This window comes from Anoplophora glabripennis, unplaced genomic scaffold (genome assembly GCF_000390285.2).
Source record: "Anoplophora glabripennis isolate ALB-LARVAE unplaced genomic scaffold, Agla_2.0 scaffold1039, whole genome shotgun sequence".
NCBI lineage: Eukaryota > Metazoa > Arthropoda > Insecta > Coleoptera > Cerambycidae > Anoplophora > Anoplophora glabripennis.
The window spans coordinates 1-18,770 of record NW_019426057.1 but is presented as its reverse complement, the minus strand read 5'-3'; the positions used below and the strand labels follow the sequence as shown (position 1 = coordinate 18,770).

Below are 18,770 nucleotides of genomic sequence, written 5' to 3'. Positions count from 1 at the left end.
TCTTTATCTTTTTTTATATATATGTACATTATATTATATTCCGGGAGTTATACGTGCAAATCCGAAATCCGGGACCATACAGCTAATTCCCGGTACAATCACAGAAAATCCCGGTCATACCCATGTGGCTAGATGTTCTTTTAATATGTCGTCAAGATCTGCACTAAAATTTATGAGTCCACGAAACACATCAGGGTTGTCCGAATTTTCTGTCTCGTCGTGTCCGCGAAGTGCTATTTCGAAAGCGCAAAATTTTATGCAATCTACGATTTTAGATAATACATAACGATTTTTCGTTACCTGTTCATTGTTTCCGTATGTTATCCCAATATGCAGAATCTGACATCTTATGTTTATTTTACCTAATGACTTAAATTACTTAAATCATTCACACTGTATATCCATGCTTTATCCCCACCGAAAAGTAAGCACGAAAAACAAAACAGTGTATTTTTTAAATCACACCCGCACAGCCACTCTGCTTTTGTGTATACATTATGGTTAAATTGTCTTTTATAATTTTTACTCTGGCTTGTTACACTAATTTCAATATTTAATTGTGGTTTTGGCCCACCTAATTATTTTATTTTTAGTTTATCCTCATAACGCAGAGAACCAAATAAAGATTTTTTTTAAACGAAACGCTATTCATTTTAATAACTATAATATTCGTAGACGCCTAAATGAGAATATTCGTGCCGCTCGCAGAAATAAACCACCACATACCACGTACGAAATATTACTGCATTTACTGCAGCAGAAGTGGTTGTCGTTGTTGCAGCAACATAACTCCATATATTCGTGTACTGGGTCGCATGCCTGATTAGCCAATAAAAACAAAGGACGCATCTAATCGTTTGCTGTGCACACATTTTGTATATGAGGTTGCATATATTAAGGAGCGTCGTAATAAATAATAATATAAGCTCCTAGATTTATTTTAGCGCGAGTACATTGGGATTCTTTAAATATTTTGTTGATATTTAATATGATTACATACATAAAATTTTATGTGTTCTGCAGCTCCGCAGCTCTTATGGTAAAACCGCCACTGAACAACCAACATTTAAAAGTTGACTATGAATTTAAATGTCAAACTTGATGATCAGGAAAAAAGTCATTTAATTTTAGTAATTGTTTGCTGAGTGTTTTGAAAATGGCAGGGAAGTTTTCATTTAGCGAACAAGTTGACATGCCTAGTGTTAGGTTTCTGTGAAGGAAACTACAGAAGAAGTGTTGAATAATAAGATTTCCAAATGTTGTAATCCCCCATAAACATTTTCCAATGTTGAAAGACGGGCTCGAAAAATATGCAAGGTTTTCAGTAACACTCGAGATTAGTACTAGAATTCTATCTCGGCAGACTGGTATATTGCAAACTTCTGTGCACCGAGTAATCAGACGTAATATACAACACCCAAATCCAAAAAGTGCAAGAATTGGTTAAACGAGTGAATTTCTGCTAGTTTATTTTGCATCAAGACATTAATTTTCAAAAGATAATTCGTTTTACTGATGAAGCTTGTTTTCCCGGCAGTGGTATTACAAATTTACATAACTATCATGAGTATTCCGATGTAAACCCTCAAACTTATTTAGAATTTCTCCAAAACATTCCCGGGTCTATTTGACAAGGTGCCACTACGACTCAGACTGGAACATTTATTACATGATGGAGTACCCCTCATTTTAGTAATATTGTTAGAGACTTTTTAAACCACCAGTATCCAAATAAATGGTTTGGAAGAGGAAATAATTGCTCACAAGTTTAGCTTCTACGATCACCAGATCTCAACAAGTGTGACTTCTTTCTTTGGGGAACGTTAAAAGAATTTGTGCTTTCCTCGCTAGTTGCGTCTCGAGCAGAATAGTGGAATCACATTACGAATATATTATATAGATTAGATTTCAATTTTCGACGAAGAATACATTTATGCCTGAGAGAAAACAGTGATTATTTTGAACAATTTCTATAATAATATATGTTCTTTGTTTCTCTATTAAATTATTCTTATTCCAACTTTTTTCCTGATCGTCAAGTTTGACATTTAAATTCATAGCCAACTTTTGAATTTTCGATGATTTTAAATAATACAGCTACAATACATATTATTAGATATTGATTTTTTTCGAAAGGACCCCGCCATAATCTTATGGAAAATGACTTTCAGCGAAATCGTCTCTATTTTTGATATGAGATAGGTCTTATGAATCTGACCAAAATTCCCAATGGTCACAACCCCCCCGTAATGCCTCTTTTTACCTCTAGAGGGCGCTTAACCCTATCAGAACGATACACTATATGAGAGATGGATTTCAGTTAAATCGTCTGGGTTTTTGATATGTGATAGGTCTCATCAATCTGACCAAAATTCCCAATCGCCACGATTCTCGATAATGCCTTCTTTTACCGCCAGAAGGCGCTTAACCCTGCTAGATCGATCCATAATATGAGAAATGAATTCCAGATAGAGAAACGGTCTGAATTATTATTAATATGAGAGCGTCTTCATTGTATGTACTGATTATTTATAATGAATACTCTTCACTCAGTGTATTATGATAATAATAATAACAAAAATGACAACTATAAGAAGATAGAAGATATATAGTGTCAAATGTAAACAATGAGACATAACGGCAGTGGCGTACTGTCAAAAAAGGTAAAATAGTAAAATTTACAAAATACCAATACACATTTGAAAGGATTACTCATTTTATAAATAATTTTTACATATTGGTGATATAATGAGACGGTAAAAATTGAAGTAAAATTAATAAACTGTTTTTACTATACTCAAATTGTTTTGACATCAGTACTGATTAATTAAATGCTTTTATCCAACACTTGTATATAATGATACTATAATTTCTTTGGTTTTAAAGGAANGCACCCAACTAACATGTACAAGGCCCAATTACAGGTTACAATAAAAGTACATTACACACACCTAAATACCTAAAGTGAGCTACAAACACATTGTGATAAAGCAGTATTAAAAAACATTTATCACTAGGAAAACAAGTGGTATTGTATAACATTGTCAACCACTACAAAGCAGTATTTAAAATCTTTATCTTAACCTAACAATATATTCTTAATTAATAATAAAACATATATTTGTTGCCTAAGAAAAGAAAAAAAAGAATTCGTTGATCTGTACCACTTAGAAATTGTTTTTGTATGTGACAAAGCCATGTTAAAACTTCTTCTTGCATAATTATAAGCATCTGTTGAATAAAAGCTTAACGTTAAGGCAAACGACCTAAGCTCAGGTGAATACTTTTTACGAGATTGTCATTTTCTTGATCTTTGACAGATTTCACCTAACATTCCAGGTGCTGATTCCTAAAAATACATGTTGTTTACATACACAGAAAGGATAAGTATTTTTTAACTTACGTGAATGATACATTGATCAGTTTCTGTTGTCATATTTCTTTTTCAAGAATTTCAAAAGAGAATTAAGGCTACAAATTCTGGCTTTTAGACGACTCTTTGCCTGCTGCAGACTTCGGATCTTTTGTTTGCATTTTTATTTTTTTCTTACAAATACTCCAATTTTTTCTTGCTCTTTTTGGACTGTCCATGTCAGAAGTATGGCATTCTCCAAAATATCGTGGATAAGGCCTTTTCCTAAAAATGATGAATTATCTATTCCAGATGTATTTTATATAAACACTTACGGTAGTAGTCTTTATATAAAATAAAATGGTAAATATAAATAGGTAACAAGGTAGAATTTTCTTGGTATTTTTTAAAATGTATTAGAATACGATTGGAATAGCTGTCTCTCGCAAGTACTATATACCTGATGGCTTTGCCAGAATATCATTAATCGTAAAATGATCAGAACAAACAAAAATGTTGTCGGTACTATTGACTTCACCTAGGGAGAGCTTCCACAAGTTTCTCCGTTCCAGATTATTAGGAAATCTAAAAAATACCTGTATTTTTACTGATAATATACTTATCATATTACTGAAACAGGAAAAAATAAGTTCAACAATTAAAAAAATATATCTTTTTAATAATTTAGATAATGATTTAGTTAGTATTTTATCACTGCTAATTAAGTACTAAATGTAAAACACCCTTATGTAATTCCTCAAACGCCGCCCATGTTGCTTGTTTACTTACCTGTGAAGAGACCGCTGCTCCCATTTTTAAATAAAACTTTACAAATAACACACTTTCTAACCATGTCTTAGCACTAAATAAATGTCCATACATAAAAACTACACAACAATAAGAGGAAAATGCCACACTAAACACAAATAAACTCAAATACGTTAATAGCGGCTACACACTTTTGCTTTGACAGATGTCATCGTCAATCATCGAAATGCGGACGTAGGCGGGAATGTTAATTCGACCAATAGAAATTTGTGTCTCCTGAAGATCTGATTTATTTATGTACATTCGCAAACAAATACATCCAAAACTCCTAGTGGTTACAATTCGTTGGTTGTGGCCATTGGGAATTTTGGTCAAGTTCAGGGAGACTAGACAAGGAGCACAAACTCATACGGGAAAATTGACAAAATTTGTCCAGGAAATGGCAGAAGTTGTGGTGTCGTTACTGTTCCATGTATACCTAAGTGAATGTAGCATAATAAATACGAGTGAAGTAAGCAAATAACTCTCTAAACGGTACATATGGGATATTAGCGCCCTCTTAATTTGGTAAAATATTTGTTTACATGAAGTTCGGGCTCCTTGTGTAGTCTCCATGGTCAAGTTGACAAGATCTATCTCATATCAAAAATTGTGACTTCGCTGAAAGCCATTTTCCATAAGATTATGGCGGGGTCCTTTGAAACCCTACTTTCAAGGCATATAGCTTCTCAGGGTTGCTGCTTAGTATAAAGGTAAGTTGCGATAAATCACCTTATTTTGGGATCCCCTACATGCCCCTGCTCTGTGTCAGTTCTTATGCGAAACACCCTGTATAATGATGAAACATGAATATATGAAATCTTAAATGCAATGGAATAAAATAGTACACAGCAGAAACATACACAAAAATAAGACAATGAAAAGAAAAGCAGTGAAACGTATAAAATTAATGTTAGCATGTACATAACGTGACATCAGTAGTAGAATTGGGGACAAATTTAAATAAAACGTAAATGTATGAGTATAGGTGCTTATTTCGATAAAACGGAAACTATGATAATCACGATAAGTACTTAAAGACAGAGTGGCATAATTATTAGGAAGGTAAGAAATTATAGGCAATTGGACAAAATTATAGAAAATAGCTGGAAAAAAGGAGGAACTAATTGACAGAATACGGAAGACTATATTGGAGTAGGGAAATTTTCATTCTAAAACAAGAAAAAAATTTTGTTTTTAATTTGTACAATTATATTTTATTACAAGTTTTCTGTCGCCTTTTCTGCCGCCGCTGTCGTCATTTATCGTTGTTTTTTGTTGTTGTTGTTTTTTGTTGTTGTTTGTTGTTGTTGTTTGTTGTTGTTTGTTGTTGTGTGTTGTTGTTGTTATGTGTTGTCGTTGTAGTCGTAAAATGAGTTTTGATCACCCTCTTTTTAAAGATCAAGTTATGTGGGGAGGCCCCTCTCCGTTAGAAATCCCTTTGTGTTCTTAAATACATATAGACAGTTAATAGCAAAGAGACAAAAAATAAAAAACAAAATTCTCTATATTTAAGTGTAATGAATTAAATATTCCTTGTAGCCGCCTCCCTAATTTTTAAATTATATACTCTTTTATGTTAGATAGGGTCAAAATTTACATTTTCCCGAAGACGAAATCAATTTTATTTTAAAAAAATTTTTACACGTACATTTTTTATAATTCTGTATAACTATCAACAAGAGCTAAAAACGTTTACCAAATTTGGTACCGATATTTCAGATATTTTAATGAAATTTGTTCATTTTAACCTGTAGAAGTATGAACGAAAACGTAAAGAACGAAAATTTTGTACTAGGAAATATTATATTTTTGCAGTTCCCTAACATCAACAAAAAGAAAATAAAATAAATTGCTAAATATATGATTATTTAGGAGTTATTTGTATACATTTTTTGATATTTCGGTTGATATTTTCAGATAACTTCTGTATAAAGCATTTGTATATTCTTTATTTTATATAAAAAAATGTTTTATGTTGATATAAAATTCAATCCTACTTATTTTAAAATAAGTATAAGTACTCGGGACAATACTCATATATTATCTAGCAAAATATGTCTTACATATCTTGAATTTAAATTCCATCTAAGTAGACTTTATTGCACCTGACTAATAGTTTTGTCCTTCACAAGTTCACGAGAGAACAAGTGTACATGTATTCGCTTGTTACATATTTACCTGCGGCTGATATCTGCAAATGGAAACAAGTGGTTGGCTGTAATTTATTAGTTTGCAAAATAGTGTCCAGTTGAGTTGGGAGTTAAATAAGTAAATTTATAAATCGAATAGGATACCTATTTATAAAAAATATCAACTATTGTCATACACTAGGTTTACGGCTACCTCGATAATCATTAATGGATCCAAAAATACTTTAAGATTGTGTTAACTCATTTATCGAATAACTGTTTTAGGTGTGGCTCATAAGAGTCATAAGTTCAATATTTTAGAAACAAATGCAACTGTAGCCACCACAGGTACCACAGAAAATATAAAGATTCTCATGTTCGAGCTGTCACCAATAAGATAATGCTGATTTCTCTTACGCATACTGGTGGAGAAGATAGGTAAGTAGTTATAGATATTGTAAAACACTAATCCTGCTAAATATCAATAATAATTGAACATTCAACTTCAGAAAACATAAAAATATATCGTTATGGAAATCAATTCTTACCTTACGCCTTTGCATATTTGATTTCCATCACATCTGATAGCGTAATTCCTATAAGTTGGTTTACAATATGCTTGTTTGGTCTTCACAGGCCGATCTACAATTTTTTGATTTGTGCAGATGTGCCTCCTGAAACAAGTATTATTTTGTAAATTGCGTTTGCATATTGTTAGATATTTCGTGAGTAATTTTATAAAATAAAAATCTATTATGTATTATTATATTATTATACAGATATCAATTTAGCTTGTTAATATAACAACAAAATAGTTTTTCCTTTAAAAGTAATAGTCTTTGCTGTATGATGTCAATGAAATAAATTTTGTAATTCAAATACAGGGTGTTTCGCATAATAACCGACACTGACATTGAAAACTGACAATCTGTCATAACTTTTAGTTCTCAATAACTTTCTTAAGTAAATATATTTTTTTTATTTTTACAATTTTTGAAAATTCATCATAAAAACACCCTGTGCATTAATTAATCAAACCGTGTACCTACCTATATTAAAAAGTGTGGATCATGGTATCTATGTATAGCGGTTGTTAAGTAAATAAATAAAGAAGTTGTAAAAAAAAATAATTAAAAGACATTACGAGAGAGTGTAATTTTAATAAAAATCTAAAAGGTTATGGTCCCAGGAGCGTAAAAAGCAAAGCAAAGATGAGTTCAACGAATATAAATCTTCCACAGTTAACGTCGGGCAATTTTAATAATCGGAAATTTAGAGTAATGACGTTATTACAAGAAAAGCAAGTAAAAGGTGCATTAGAGAAAGAAGAAACAGATTTAAATACAGAAAAGAGAAGAATGAATTCAAAGAAAAAGATGCAAATGCGAAATCAACCATTATAGTACGTACAATGTCTCAGTGACATTTAGATTTGGTTAAAGATGCACTGACATCAAAGCAAATGATGCAAGCTTTAGAAGATGTTTTTGAAAGAAAACGTATATTTACTAAGTTGACTCTTAAGAAAAAGTTACTCAGATTAAAACTGAAGAGAAACATGAAGTTAGAAGATAATTTTTTAAATTTTGACACAATTAAGTATAAGACAATTAGAGAATTCAGATTCGAAAATGGAAGAAGAGTATAAAGTGTGTCACTTAGTACTAACTTTAACTGAAGATTGTGATGCAGTGATTACAGCAATTGAAACTGTAAATCAAAACATAACTATCGATTTTGTAAAATCAAGATTATTAGATGAAGAATTGAAATTGNACTGGTGGAGAAGATAGGTAAGTAGTTATAGATATTGTAAAACACTAATCCTGCTAAATATCAATAATAATTGAACATTCAACTTCAGAAAACATAAAAATATATCGTTATGGAAATCAATTCTTACCTTACGCCTTTGCATATTTGATTGCCGTCACATCTGATAGCGTAATTCCTATAAGTTGGTTTACAATATGCTTGTTTGGTCTTCACAGGCCGATCTACAATTTTTTGATTTGTGCAGATGTGCCTCCTGAAACAAGTATTATTTTGTAAATTGCGTTTGCATATTGTTAGATATTTCGTGAGTAATTTTATAAAATAAAAATCTATTATGTATTATTATATTATTATACAGATATCAATTTAGCTTGTTAATATAACAACAAAATAGTTTTTCCTTTAAAAGTAATAGTCTTTGCTGTATGATGTCAATGAAATAAATTTTGTAATTCAAATACAGGGTGTTTCGCATAATAACCGACACTGACATTGAAAACTGACAATCTGTCATAACTTTTAGTTCTCAATAACTTTCTTAAGTAAATATATTTTTTTTATTTTTACAATTTTTGAAAATTCATCATAAAAACACCCTGTGCATTAATTAATCAAACCGTGTACCTACCTATATTAAAAAGTGTGGATCATGGTATCTATGTATAGCGGTTGTTAAGTAAATAAATAAAGAAGTTGTAAAAAAAAATAATTAAAAGACATTACGAGAGAGTGTAATTTTAATAAAAATCTAAAAGGTTATGGTCCCAGGAGCGTAAAAAGCAAAGCAAAGATGAGTTCAACGAATATAAATCTTCCACAGTTAACGTCGGGCAATTTTAATAATCGGAAATTTAGAGTAATGACGTTATTACAAGAAAAGCAAGTAAAAGGTGCATTAGAGAAAGAAGAAACAGATTTAAATACAGAAAAGAGAAGAATGAATTCAAAGAAAAAGATGCAAATGCGAAATCAACCATTATAGTACGTACAATGTCTCAGTGACATTTAGATTTGGTTAAAGATGCACTGACATCAAAGCAAATGATGCAAGCTTTAGAAGATGTTTTTGAAAGAAAACGTATATTTACTAAGTTGACTCTTAAGAAAAAGTTACTCAGATTAAAACTGAAGAGAAACATGAAGTTAGAAGATAATTTTTTAAATTTTGACACAATTAAGTATAAGACAATTAGAGAATTCAGATTCGAAAATGGAAGAAGAGTATAAAGTGTGTCACTTAGTACTAACTTTAACTGAAGATTGTGATGCAGTGATTACAGCAATTGAAACTGTAAATCAAAACATAACTATCGATTTTGTAAAATCAAGATTATTAGATGAAGAATTGAAATTGAAAACAAAAAGTGACAGTAAAAATGTAAATAAGGGAATATTAAATGAATAATCTATATTTCAAGCTTCTTACATTGTATGCTGCAGGTGTAGGAAACAAGGAACAATAAAATATCAGAATGTGATAAGAAGACAGATAGGAAAGGTTCGAATAGAAGTCGTGGAAGAGGATACAGAAGAGGAATAGGAAGAGACAGAAGAAATACAGAAACCGCGAATCAAATAGAAGAACAGCAATTAACATTCATTGCTTTAAATTGCGAAAATATTGTGAAAAATAAAAATTAATTGGTCCGAGTTATTTCACAGAATCGACTAAATGGCGAAACTTATTTAGAATTTCTCCAAAACACTCTCCCGGATCTGCTTGACGAGATACCACTGCAACTCAGACTGGAACATTGGTTTATGCATTATGGAGCACCCCCTCATTTTAGTAATAATGTTAGATAATTTTTAAACCAATAGTATCCAAATAAATGTATTGGAAGAGGAAATGATTGCCCAAAAGTTTGGCCTCTACGATCACCAGACCTCAACAAATGTGACTTCTTTCTTGGGGAACGTGAAAAGAATTTGTTTATTTCTCGCCAGTTGCGTCTCGAGCAGAACTGTGGAATCGCATTGTGCATTTATCCGTATAAATGCACATGCATTCATTTTAGAATTAAATTTCCCTTAAAATAAAGTAATAATTGTTTAAGTCCGCCAACGGGTTAAAATATTCTGTCACATTTTAATGGTGCATTGAAATGCTTCAGTTAAACTCGATTAATGGATACTTGATACACTCACACCAAATTTGGTTTTTCTAACTACAAGTATAGCAGCTTAGTAGAAAGGTAAGTTGCGTTAAATCATCATATTAATTTGGGTTCCTGTACACGACCCTGCTCTGAGTCAGTTGTTACGCAAAACACCCTGTACATTATATTATAATTGAGTTCAATGTTTACTTTGTCGGCTTGGTTAGATACGTATTCTTTTCTTAATAATTGTATTTCAAGGATAAGAAGAGAAATAAATAATAGCAAACACCTGCAAACTTTAATTTCAATAAATTAAGTACCTACTGTGAAAAATTAAATAACATTATATTGCTTCTCACAACTGATTAACTTAACTAAGTAATTAGTTGTGACGAAGGTTTTAAAAAATGTTGGTACTTATTTGTATTCTCTTCCATGAAACTTGTTTTAAAAATTAAGATAATGCTTATCTATAGCATGATGACTGAGAATATAATATTTTAATGATATTCTTTCTTTATTTTAACGTACCTACTACAATACCAACTACTAAAAAAATTTAGTGTCTTAATATCCTTTAAAAAAAATATTTATGTTTCATCCAATGTGGGACATTACTGGAAAATTTCTTAGATTTCAGAAGTCACAAACTAATCTTAGGACATATTTAGGTTAGATACAGTCATATCCGAGAGAACATCATGCAATATGGATAGAAATCGACGAATCTCCAATGCGATATCCAGATTCTAGTTTCAATATGTTGTCATAAATGAAATAAAAAGCCGCACGTATTCCATTTCTCCCAATATTCATTTAGTATTTGTTTAGTTCATACTTTATATACGTATACTATACACGAACTATATTTATAATGTTTTCATATTGATTTAGGTTTAACTTTTCTTTATATATAGAGAAAATAGTTATAAAATATTTTTACTATAGATCATCACGTGAAAATTTTGGATTCGTCACAATTCTGTCGTCTTTGAAGATATTGAAAAGAAAAAATTCCTTATTCATTAATTTTTATAAATCAAAAACAGTCGAGCATCGCACTCCGAGAAATTAACTCTGTTTTGACTATTTTAACTTTAAGAAACATTTCTGGGAGCTGTTCTAAAATAAATTATTTATCACAGCCAACTAGGGGAATCATAAAATTAAAAATATATCTAATACCTTGTATTCTCATATTTGTAGAAATAATTATGACGTCGTTGTAAAGCAGAAGAAATTATGTCTAGACCATAGCCAACTACGATTCTTATTAAAAAATATAAGTTTGTTTTACAATTCCGTAATCAGGTGTACTTAAAAATTAATAATAAGCATTAATCAACGCTGAAAAGTTTATATACGGCAGATTTTATCTTAATTCTAATCTATTTCGTGGCACAGATATAGAGGTGGTCAAATTATCAAAAAAAAATTAATGCTGTCCGGTATCCCGAAAACAAATGAAGATATCAAATATTCGATTTCATAGTTGTATTTTTATGAAAGTTGAGCACGAAAACGTCTAATCTTTTCTGTCTTTAGAAGTTTCCGAAGTACTCTAAAATCCCACTACTACAAAATACTATATATACAATATCTAGTATTTCGCTACGACAAGTTTTGTTATAATAAATAATGTTTCTTTAGGGGCCTTTTCATACAATATTGTATATTGTATATTGCATACTGGATATTGTATATTGTATGTTGTATATTGTATGTTGTATATTGTATATTATATATTGTATTTTATTTAAAAACCACACATCTAATCAAATTTGTAATTGCTTTCTTTATTTTTCACTTTCTAGAAACTTAAATCTTTTGTTACATATACAGGGTGTTTCATAACTCTACTGATACAGAGATATGCTGATTTGTTATATGTAACATTTTTTTCTGGTATGTACCCTTGTAGAGATATTGGCCTCTGAAGATGAGTGCTAAATTTTGAAAAATAATATTTCAGAAATGTCTTAACATTGAGCAACCAAAGAATGACCCCAAAAAACCTGTGATTTTCGCCGGCCCGTTTTTTCACAATTCGCAAAGAATTAAAAAAAATACATAAAAATATGTTTTTGGTCGCAAATTGTTTGTCGTAAAAAACTGACATGAGCATTGCTTTTAGTATTTTGAAAATTTTGAAAAATAATTTGAATATTACCAATTAATATAAAAACTATTAGCATGTCAATTATTCTATCGAATAATTATTGATACAAAGAGAGATTTATTTTCATTACAGTAATAGGCATGTTGAATTTGAAAATCCACCCTTAAGCGCACTTAGGGAGTGAAATCGTCCCCAAAAATAGAGAATATCAGAAATAATAATTGTAAAAATTCCAAAAAAAAAATATTAAGAAAATTCAGGGCTAGCAAAATATAGATTAACTATTCATAGTAAGTTTAGCCCTGAATTATTTTAATATATTTTTTTTTGATTTTTTTTAATATATTTTTACAATAATTATTTCTGATATTCTCTATTTTTGGGGATGATTCCACCCCCTGAGCGCGCTGAAGGGTGGATTTTCTAATTCGACATGCTTATTTCAGTCATGAGAATAATATCAAGAATCATTCGATAGAAAAATTCACATGCTAATAGTTTTTATATTTATTGGTAATATTCAGTTCTTCATTTTGGGCGCCCTTTCAACCCCTGACTAGGGGTGATTTTTGAAAATTTTCAAAAAACTAAAAACTATTCTCATCTTAATTTTTTACGACGAGTAATTTGAGACCAAAAACATATTTTTATCTATTTTGTTTAGTTCTCTGCGAATTGTGAAAAAACGGACGATCTTAGCGGTCACTCTTTGGTCCGTGAGTTGCGTTTAGTGTTAGCTTTAATTGGTAAATAGGTTAGTTTTAGTCTATTCTTTAGACGATATAGGTATTTTTTTTGTAATTTCTTTCGTATTTTTGTTAAATTTATAATGGTATCTGACATAGTTTTTTAAATATATTTTCAGGCAAGAGGAATAAAGTTTTCAGAAGTCATTCATTTAACTGCTCAACTAGCATTTAGATCTGAAACAGTTAATGCATGGTTTGGCGAGAAAACAACCTAATTAAAATAGCAACAGGACATTCTTGGAACTAAATTTAAACTGGGGTGGCATTAGGTGTGTTGGATTTATCTCTTCCTAAGTAGTACAACTGTTGAAAACGTTCTTTTATATTTCGATAAGATTAGACATTATTGTTATTTTAATTTACTGAAATACAATTAGTAAAATTCTGTTTTGGAGTAGGTATTATCTTCGAAATTATTGAGAAAATGTGAGCAGTCAGAAGATAAAAATCCATATGGAAAGTACTTCGGCATTATTTTTTTTTAACAAATACCTAATCTTTGATTACTTTTAAACGTTACAATGAAATCAATGGCAACATGTAATTTTAATGTCAGCAGATTTTGAAAATATTATCATATACCTAACATATTATTTTGAAGATTTTAATTTTTACTATTTTGATTTACGTAATTTTCTCTGAAAGTATGATTTGTGAATTGGATAATTTTAGATATCAAACTGAAAAGTTACTACATTAGTAAAGAAATCTGTCAACTAGTGACAGAGACATTGTCACCGAGGACCCTAGAATTTCGACGTCACTGAATATTTTGGAAATTGAGTAAGTGTATAATATAGGTATATAGGGTGTCCCGAAATTAGGGGACGATATTTCTACAGGGTGTTCTATGTCCAAAAAAAAGAATACTTTTTCTTTATATAAACGTGGGTCCAAAAATTCTTCCTAAGGAAGTTATAGCCACTTAAAGGGGCCAATCAGATGAAGGTTTTTTCTAAATAACTCCGAAACCAGTTAGAGCTATTTATTTAGCTTTTACTCATAACAATTTTTTACACATTAAAGTTTACAGATTAAGAACCATTTCTATTTCAAGGGACCACTCTGATGATGATTTTTCTAAATAATTGAAATCAGTTGAGATAAATTTATAAAATTTGGTAACTAGCTTAACTCTTACGCGCTCAGTCCGCCACTGAATTTACAAATTTTCATCACATACGTTCCAACACTGGGGGGGAGGGGGGTAAAATTTACCATAACCTTTTTATGCGTTGACTTTTTTGACTTTTGACTGAAAAGTATGAGTTTTTTAGTAAAAAATGTACTCTTGGTTCATATTGGTAGAGTGTTCCATTTTTGTGTAAAATCCGTTTAAAAATAATATTACATGTGTTAATCACCGGAAATCGAAATTTTCTATATTTTTTATCATCGCAGGTTTTGAATAACAAACATGCGTTTGGCCTCATTTGCATTGACTTGACAGTTCAGTTATTTACTCTTTGCGAATTGTTATCAGTCGAAAATGCAATAGTTTACGAATGTAGAGCTAGCAGATATTCATAATACCCATTTCCGGTCAGACGAAAATCCACGGGCAATACAGCGTACAAATTTTCAAAATAGATTTGCAATAACTGTGTGGACAGGACTTTTAGGGGACCAGCTACTTGGACCAATTTAGTTTCCCGTTTGTCTGAATGTAGAAAGATACTTAAACTTTCTGCAAAATGATGTAAGAGAACTATTGGATGATACACCGTTAAACGTACGCTTAACATTACACTATCAACAAGATGGGGCATCACCTCTCTTTACCCATAATATCATAAATGGTTAAACGATCATTTTCCTGGCAGGTGGACAGGTAGAGGTGGTCCCATTCCATGGCCACCTCGGTCTCTAGACCTAAATCCTCTAGATTACTTTCTGAGGTGTAGGATGAAGGCTGTAGTTTATGCTACAGAAATAAATCATTTGGAAGAATTACATCAGAGGACTCATTTATTTGGCTGCAAACTTTTTTTTTTACTCTGTCAAATAATAATTTACTAAAGATAATAAATTTATATGAAGATAACAATTCACAAAAAGTGAATAACTGAACTGTCAATGCAAATAACGTCAAACGCATGTTTGTTATTCAAAACCTGCGACGATAAAAAATATTGACAATTTCGATTCCCAGTGATTAACACATGTAACATTATTTTTAAACGGATTTAACACAAAAATGGAACATTCTACCAATATGAACCAAGAGTACCTTTTTTGAATAAAAAATTATGAAATTTCATACTTTTCAATCAAAAGTTAAAAAAGTCAACGCATAAAAAAGTTTTAGTAAATTTTACCCCCTCCCCCTCAGTGTTGGAACGTATGTGATGAAAATTTGTAAATTTCGTTTTAGTAGCGTACTGAGCACGTAAGAGTTAAGCTAGTTACCAAATTTTATAAATTTATGTCAACTGGTTTCAGAGTTATTTAGAAAAAATCATCATCAGAGGGGTCCCTTGAAATAGAAATGGTTCTTAATCTGTAAACTGTAATGTGTAAAAAATTGTTATGGGTATAAGCTAAATAAATAGCTCTGCATTTTAATTCATCAAAACGGACGTATTTCTTAGTGTTTCATCGCCGACAGCCCAATTTTTGCGCGGAGATTCTCCTTCCTGTCTTTTTTTTGAGGACGACAGTTGTCGTTTTCTTGGCAAGAGGTTTGGTTGGTGTGTGAACCACAAAATTTACGCTATATGCGGATTTAGTAGCAAATCTTTGGGAACAAATTCTGTTGTGAATAGTGAATATTATAATCGTATCAACCTTGTGGAATTCGTACCCTACTGAAAGAAATATATACCACAAATTGTTAGACATACAGTTATTTAGTAGATAATTAAATTAAATACATTTCAAACAATAGGTACTATATTGTTATATTAGGATTAAAAGTGTTACTTTTGTGGCGAGCATATTTTTGTATATGGTATTGTAAATTGCGAGACAAAAAAGACACTTTTAATCCGAATAAAACATGCAATTTTTTCTCCAACCAAAATCCCCCATTTAATTATTAATTTGTGCGTTGAAATTATTCAAACCAAATTTATCGATGTTTGTAGTCATGGATACTTTATCAAACATTAGTCGCCATATTGCTATTGAGCTGATTTGTGATTATTTGTGGTTCAATTTGCTGAAAATTCTGTAAAAATGAAATCTAATGAAGATTTAGGTGTACCTGAGGATATACTGGAGTGTGCGAAAGAGGTTTCTCTTAATCTTCTCCCAAAGAAATTTCGAGAAATTTATGAATGTGTCTACCAACGTTTTATGGAATGGAGCAAAGAAAAACATTAAATTGTATTCAGAAGATGTATTGATGGTGTATTTCTGAAACTGAGCAAATAAAATGGAGCCGTCACCGCTTTGGTCACAATATTCAATGTTGCGGTCAACGTTTGATATAAAGAAGGGGATTGATGTAACCAAATATTCAAAGTTACGTGCTTTTCTCAAGAGACAAAATGAGGGATATGTACCGAAAAAATCGCGAGTATTTACAACGGAGCAAGTTGATTGGTATTTGAATAGTGCATCTGATAATTTATATTTGATGATGAAGGTAAACATTTTAAAAATAAGAGAACAAAATTTTTAAAAAGCTTCTTTATAGGTCGCCCTCATATTGGGGGTTACAGGCGCATGCCGTTCTGATGAATTAGTCAATTTAACAATTGATAATGTTGAAAATGTGAAATCATCCGTCATTATAAAAATTCCCAGTACCAAAATCAAGAGATCATATTATTTTACTGTGCTGGGAGACAATTATTTAAGTTTTTATCGAAAATATGTTGCTTTACGTCCACCCGGATTGGTAGAACGCCGATTATTTGTCAGATATGTTAGTGGAAAGTGTCATCGAATGGTGGTTGGTATTCATAAAATCAGTGTCGCCTCGCAAGAACTGGCAACATTTTTGTAGCTGGACAGCTGAAAAGAGTGCAGAGCATTACCACGAATGTCTGCTACCCTTTTAGTTGGCGGTGGTGACCTCACTTGACTCAAAAGACACCGATGATGGAGATCGAGCACTGCGGCGGAAGGCTACATTGAAGACTCACTTTTGAATAAAAAAAAATATTGTGAAAAAAATACTGAAAGTTGGTAGTGGCAATGATAAACCAAGCACCGTTGTAATTTCTGATTTCACAACATCTGAAAATTATATAAGTATTAATGAAAACATGTTGGACTGCTTTGAGAATTGCTCCAAGAATGAAGGTAGTGGCAGTTTCAGTGGTTTATTTAATTTTAATACTTGTTCAAACTGTGCATTTAATATCAATATGGATAAATAAAAATTATTGTAAATACATATTGTTGAATAAACTTTTATAAATTAAAACTTGATTAACACTTAAAAGTGAATGCTTTTGTTGTTAAGATACCATTTTTTTATCTCACTAAGGAAAATGTCAACCTTAGAGACTTTTGACAGTCAAAAAATGTCATAGTTTTGTGACGGTTGGAGAAAAATAAATTTATTGTAAGTTTTGTACAAATTATTCTCAACCACCATCGACGCCAACGACAATTAGCACATCTGCATATGTGACAGAACTGAAGTTAACTAATCTAATATAATAAAGGCGTAAATTATTAAATTAAACTTAATATAAATATCTGTGTTATTACAAAACTTTTATTAGAGTATTTCTTTTCGTAAAACGTATTATTTCGGCGTCAGATAAGACCCATAAAATTAAGATCCCACTTCCGAAAACACCCTGTATATTACGTGGTGCATACAATAAAGACATTGCATGCATATATCTTCTGATCATGACAAGACAAAAGAAGAGTTTCAGTATAGTACATAGAGATGTTTATTTTATTTATTACTAATGCAGAACCGTACGACCACAAGATAAAATGTCATACGGTTAGTAAAGAACTTCCTAGTGTTGTGCTAGATTTTCATTTATGTTATGCAAGTGTAATTTTAATTGAATTGAAATTAGATAAACATGTTTCAATACGGAAAATGTAGACTTTGTGCTTTTCCATTTTGTTGCCGTAATAAGTAAAAGTTGAGATGTAATACATAATAACAAAAATCTTTTTTAAATTATGAACCAAAATATGACTACGTTATTAATTTTCTTCGATAATCATTAGGTAAAATTACCATTTCATCATCATGATCATCACAAAACACCGCAAATTTTAAAACGATCTAAGTAAAACTAAGTTTGGTAATTCTTTCATCATCGCCACCGTCTATAGTCTAAACTGTCTAGACAATAAGGAATATCGACGCTACTAATAATTACTAGAGTTCCAATTCCAAATAATGCACATAAGGGGGATCGCAGATTTAAACAATTTGTAGCAGATTTTCGATTTTCTAAATTTCCTTTGTTTTCAAGAATAATTTATTAATTTACTGGGAGAACAGGTCACAATTAAATAATTTGTTGTAAAATTTTTTTATTGCGATCGTTTCGGGATTATTATCCCCATCTTCAGATAAAACAATAATAACCATGGATTATAATATTTTTCCTTATGTAAAAATTAAAATCTAAAATTTGTTTAAATTTCTATTTAAGACAATACACATTAAAAACATTTTAAAACTTACAATTATCATCAATTATTTAACATCCTTTCCTAATAACCATATAACGTAACACAATCAAATAACAACAAAGAAATTAATATTGAATTGAAATGTGAAAATTATCTGTTCCAAGTCTAGAT

General features: G+C 30.8%; 1 protein-coding gene across 1 annotated transcript in view; it reads right to left on the bottom strand.

Annotated features, from left to right (window-relative positions):
• Positions 1 to 14,961, bottom strand: part of LOC108915137 (neurogenic locus notch homolog protein 1-like) — a gene marked incomplete at its 5' end in the record, with an annotated part of 39,612 nt that extends 24,651 nt beyond the window's left edge. Inside the window, 2 exons of the mRNA XM_018721101.1 lie at positions 8,195 to 8,320; positions 14,810 to 14,961. Of these exons, the coding sequence (XP_018576617.1) occupies positions 8,195 to 8,320; positions 14,810 to 14,961 (278 nt within the window). The remainder of the gene's footprint in view (positions 1 to 8,194; positions 8,321 to 14,809) is intronic.
• Between the last annotated feature and the right edge of the window lie 3,809 nt (positions 14,962 to 18,770).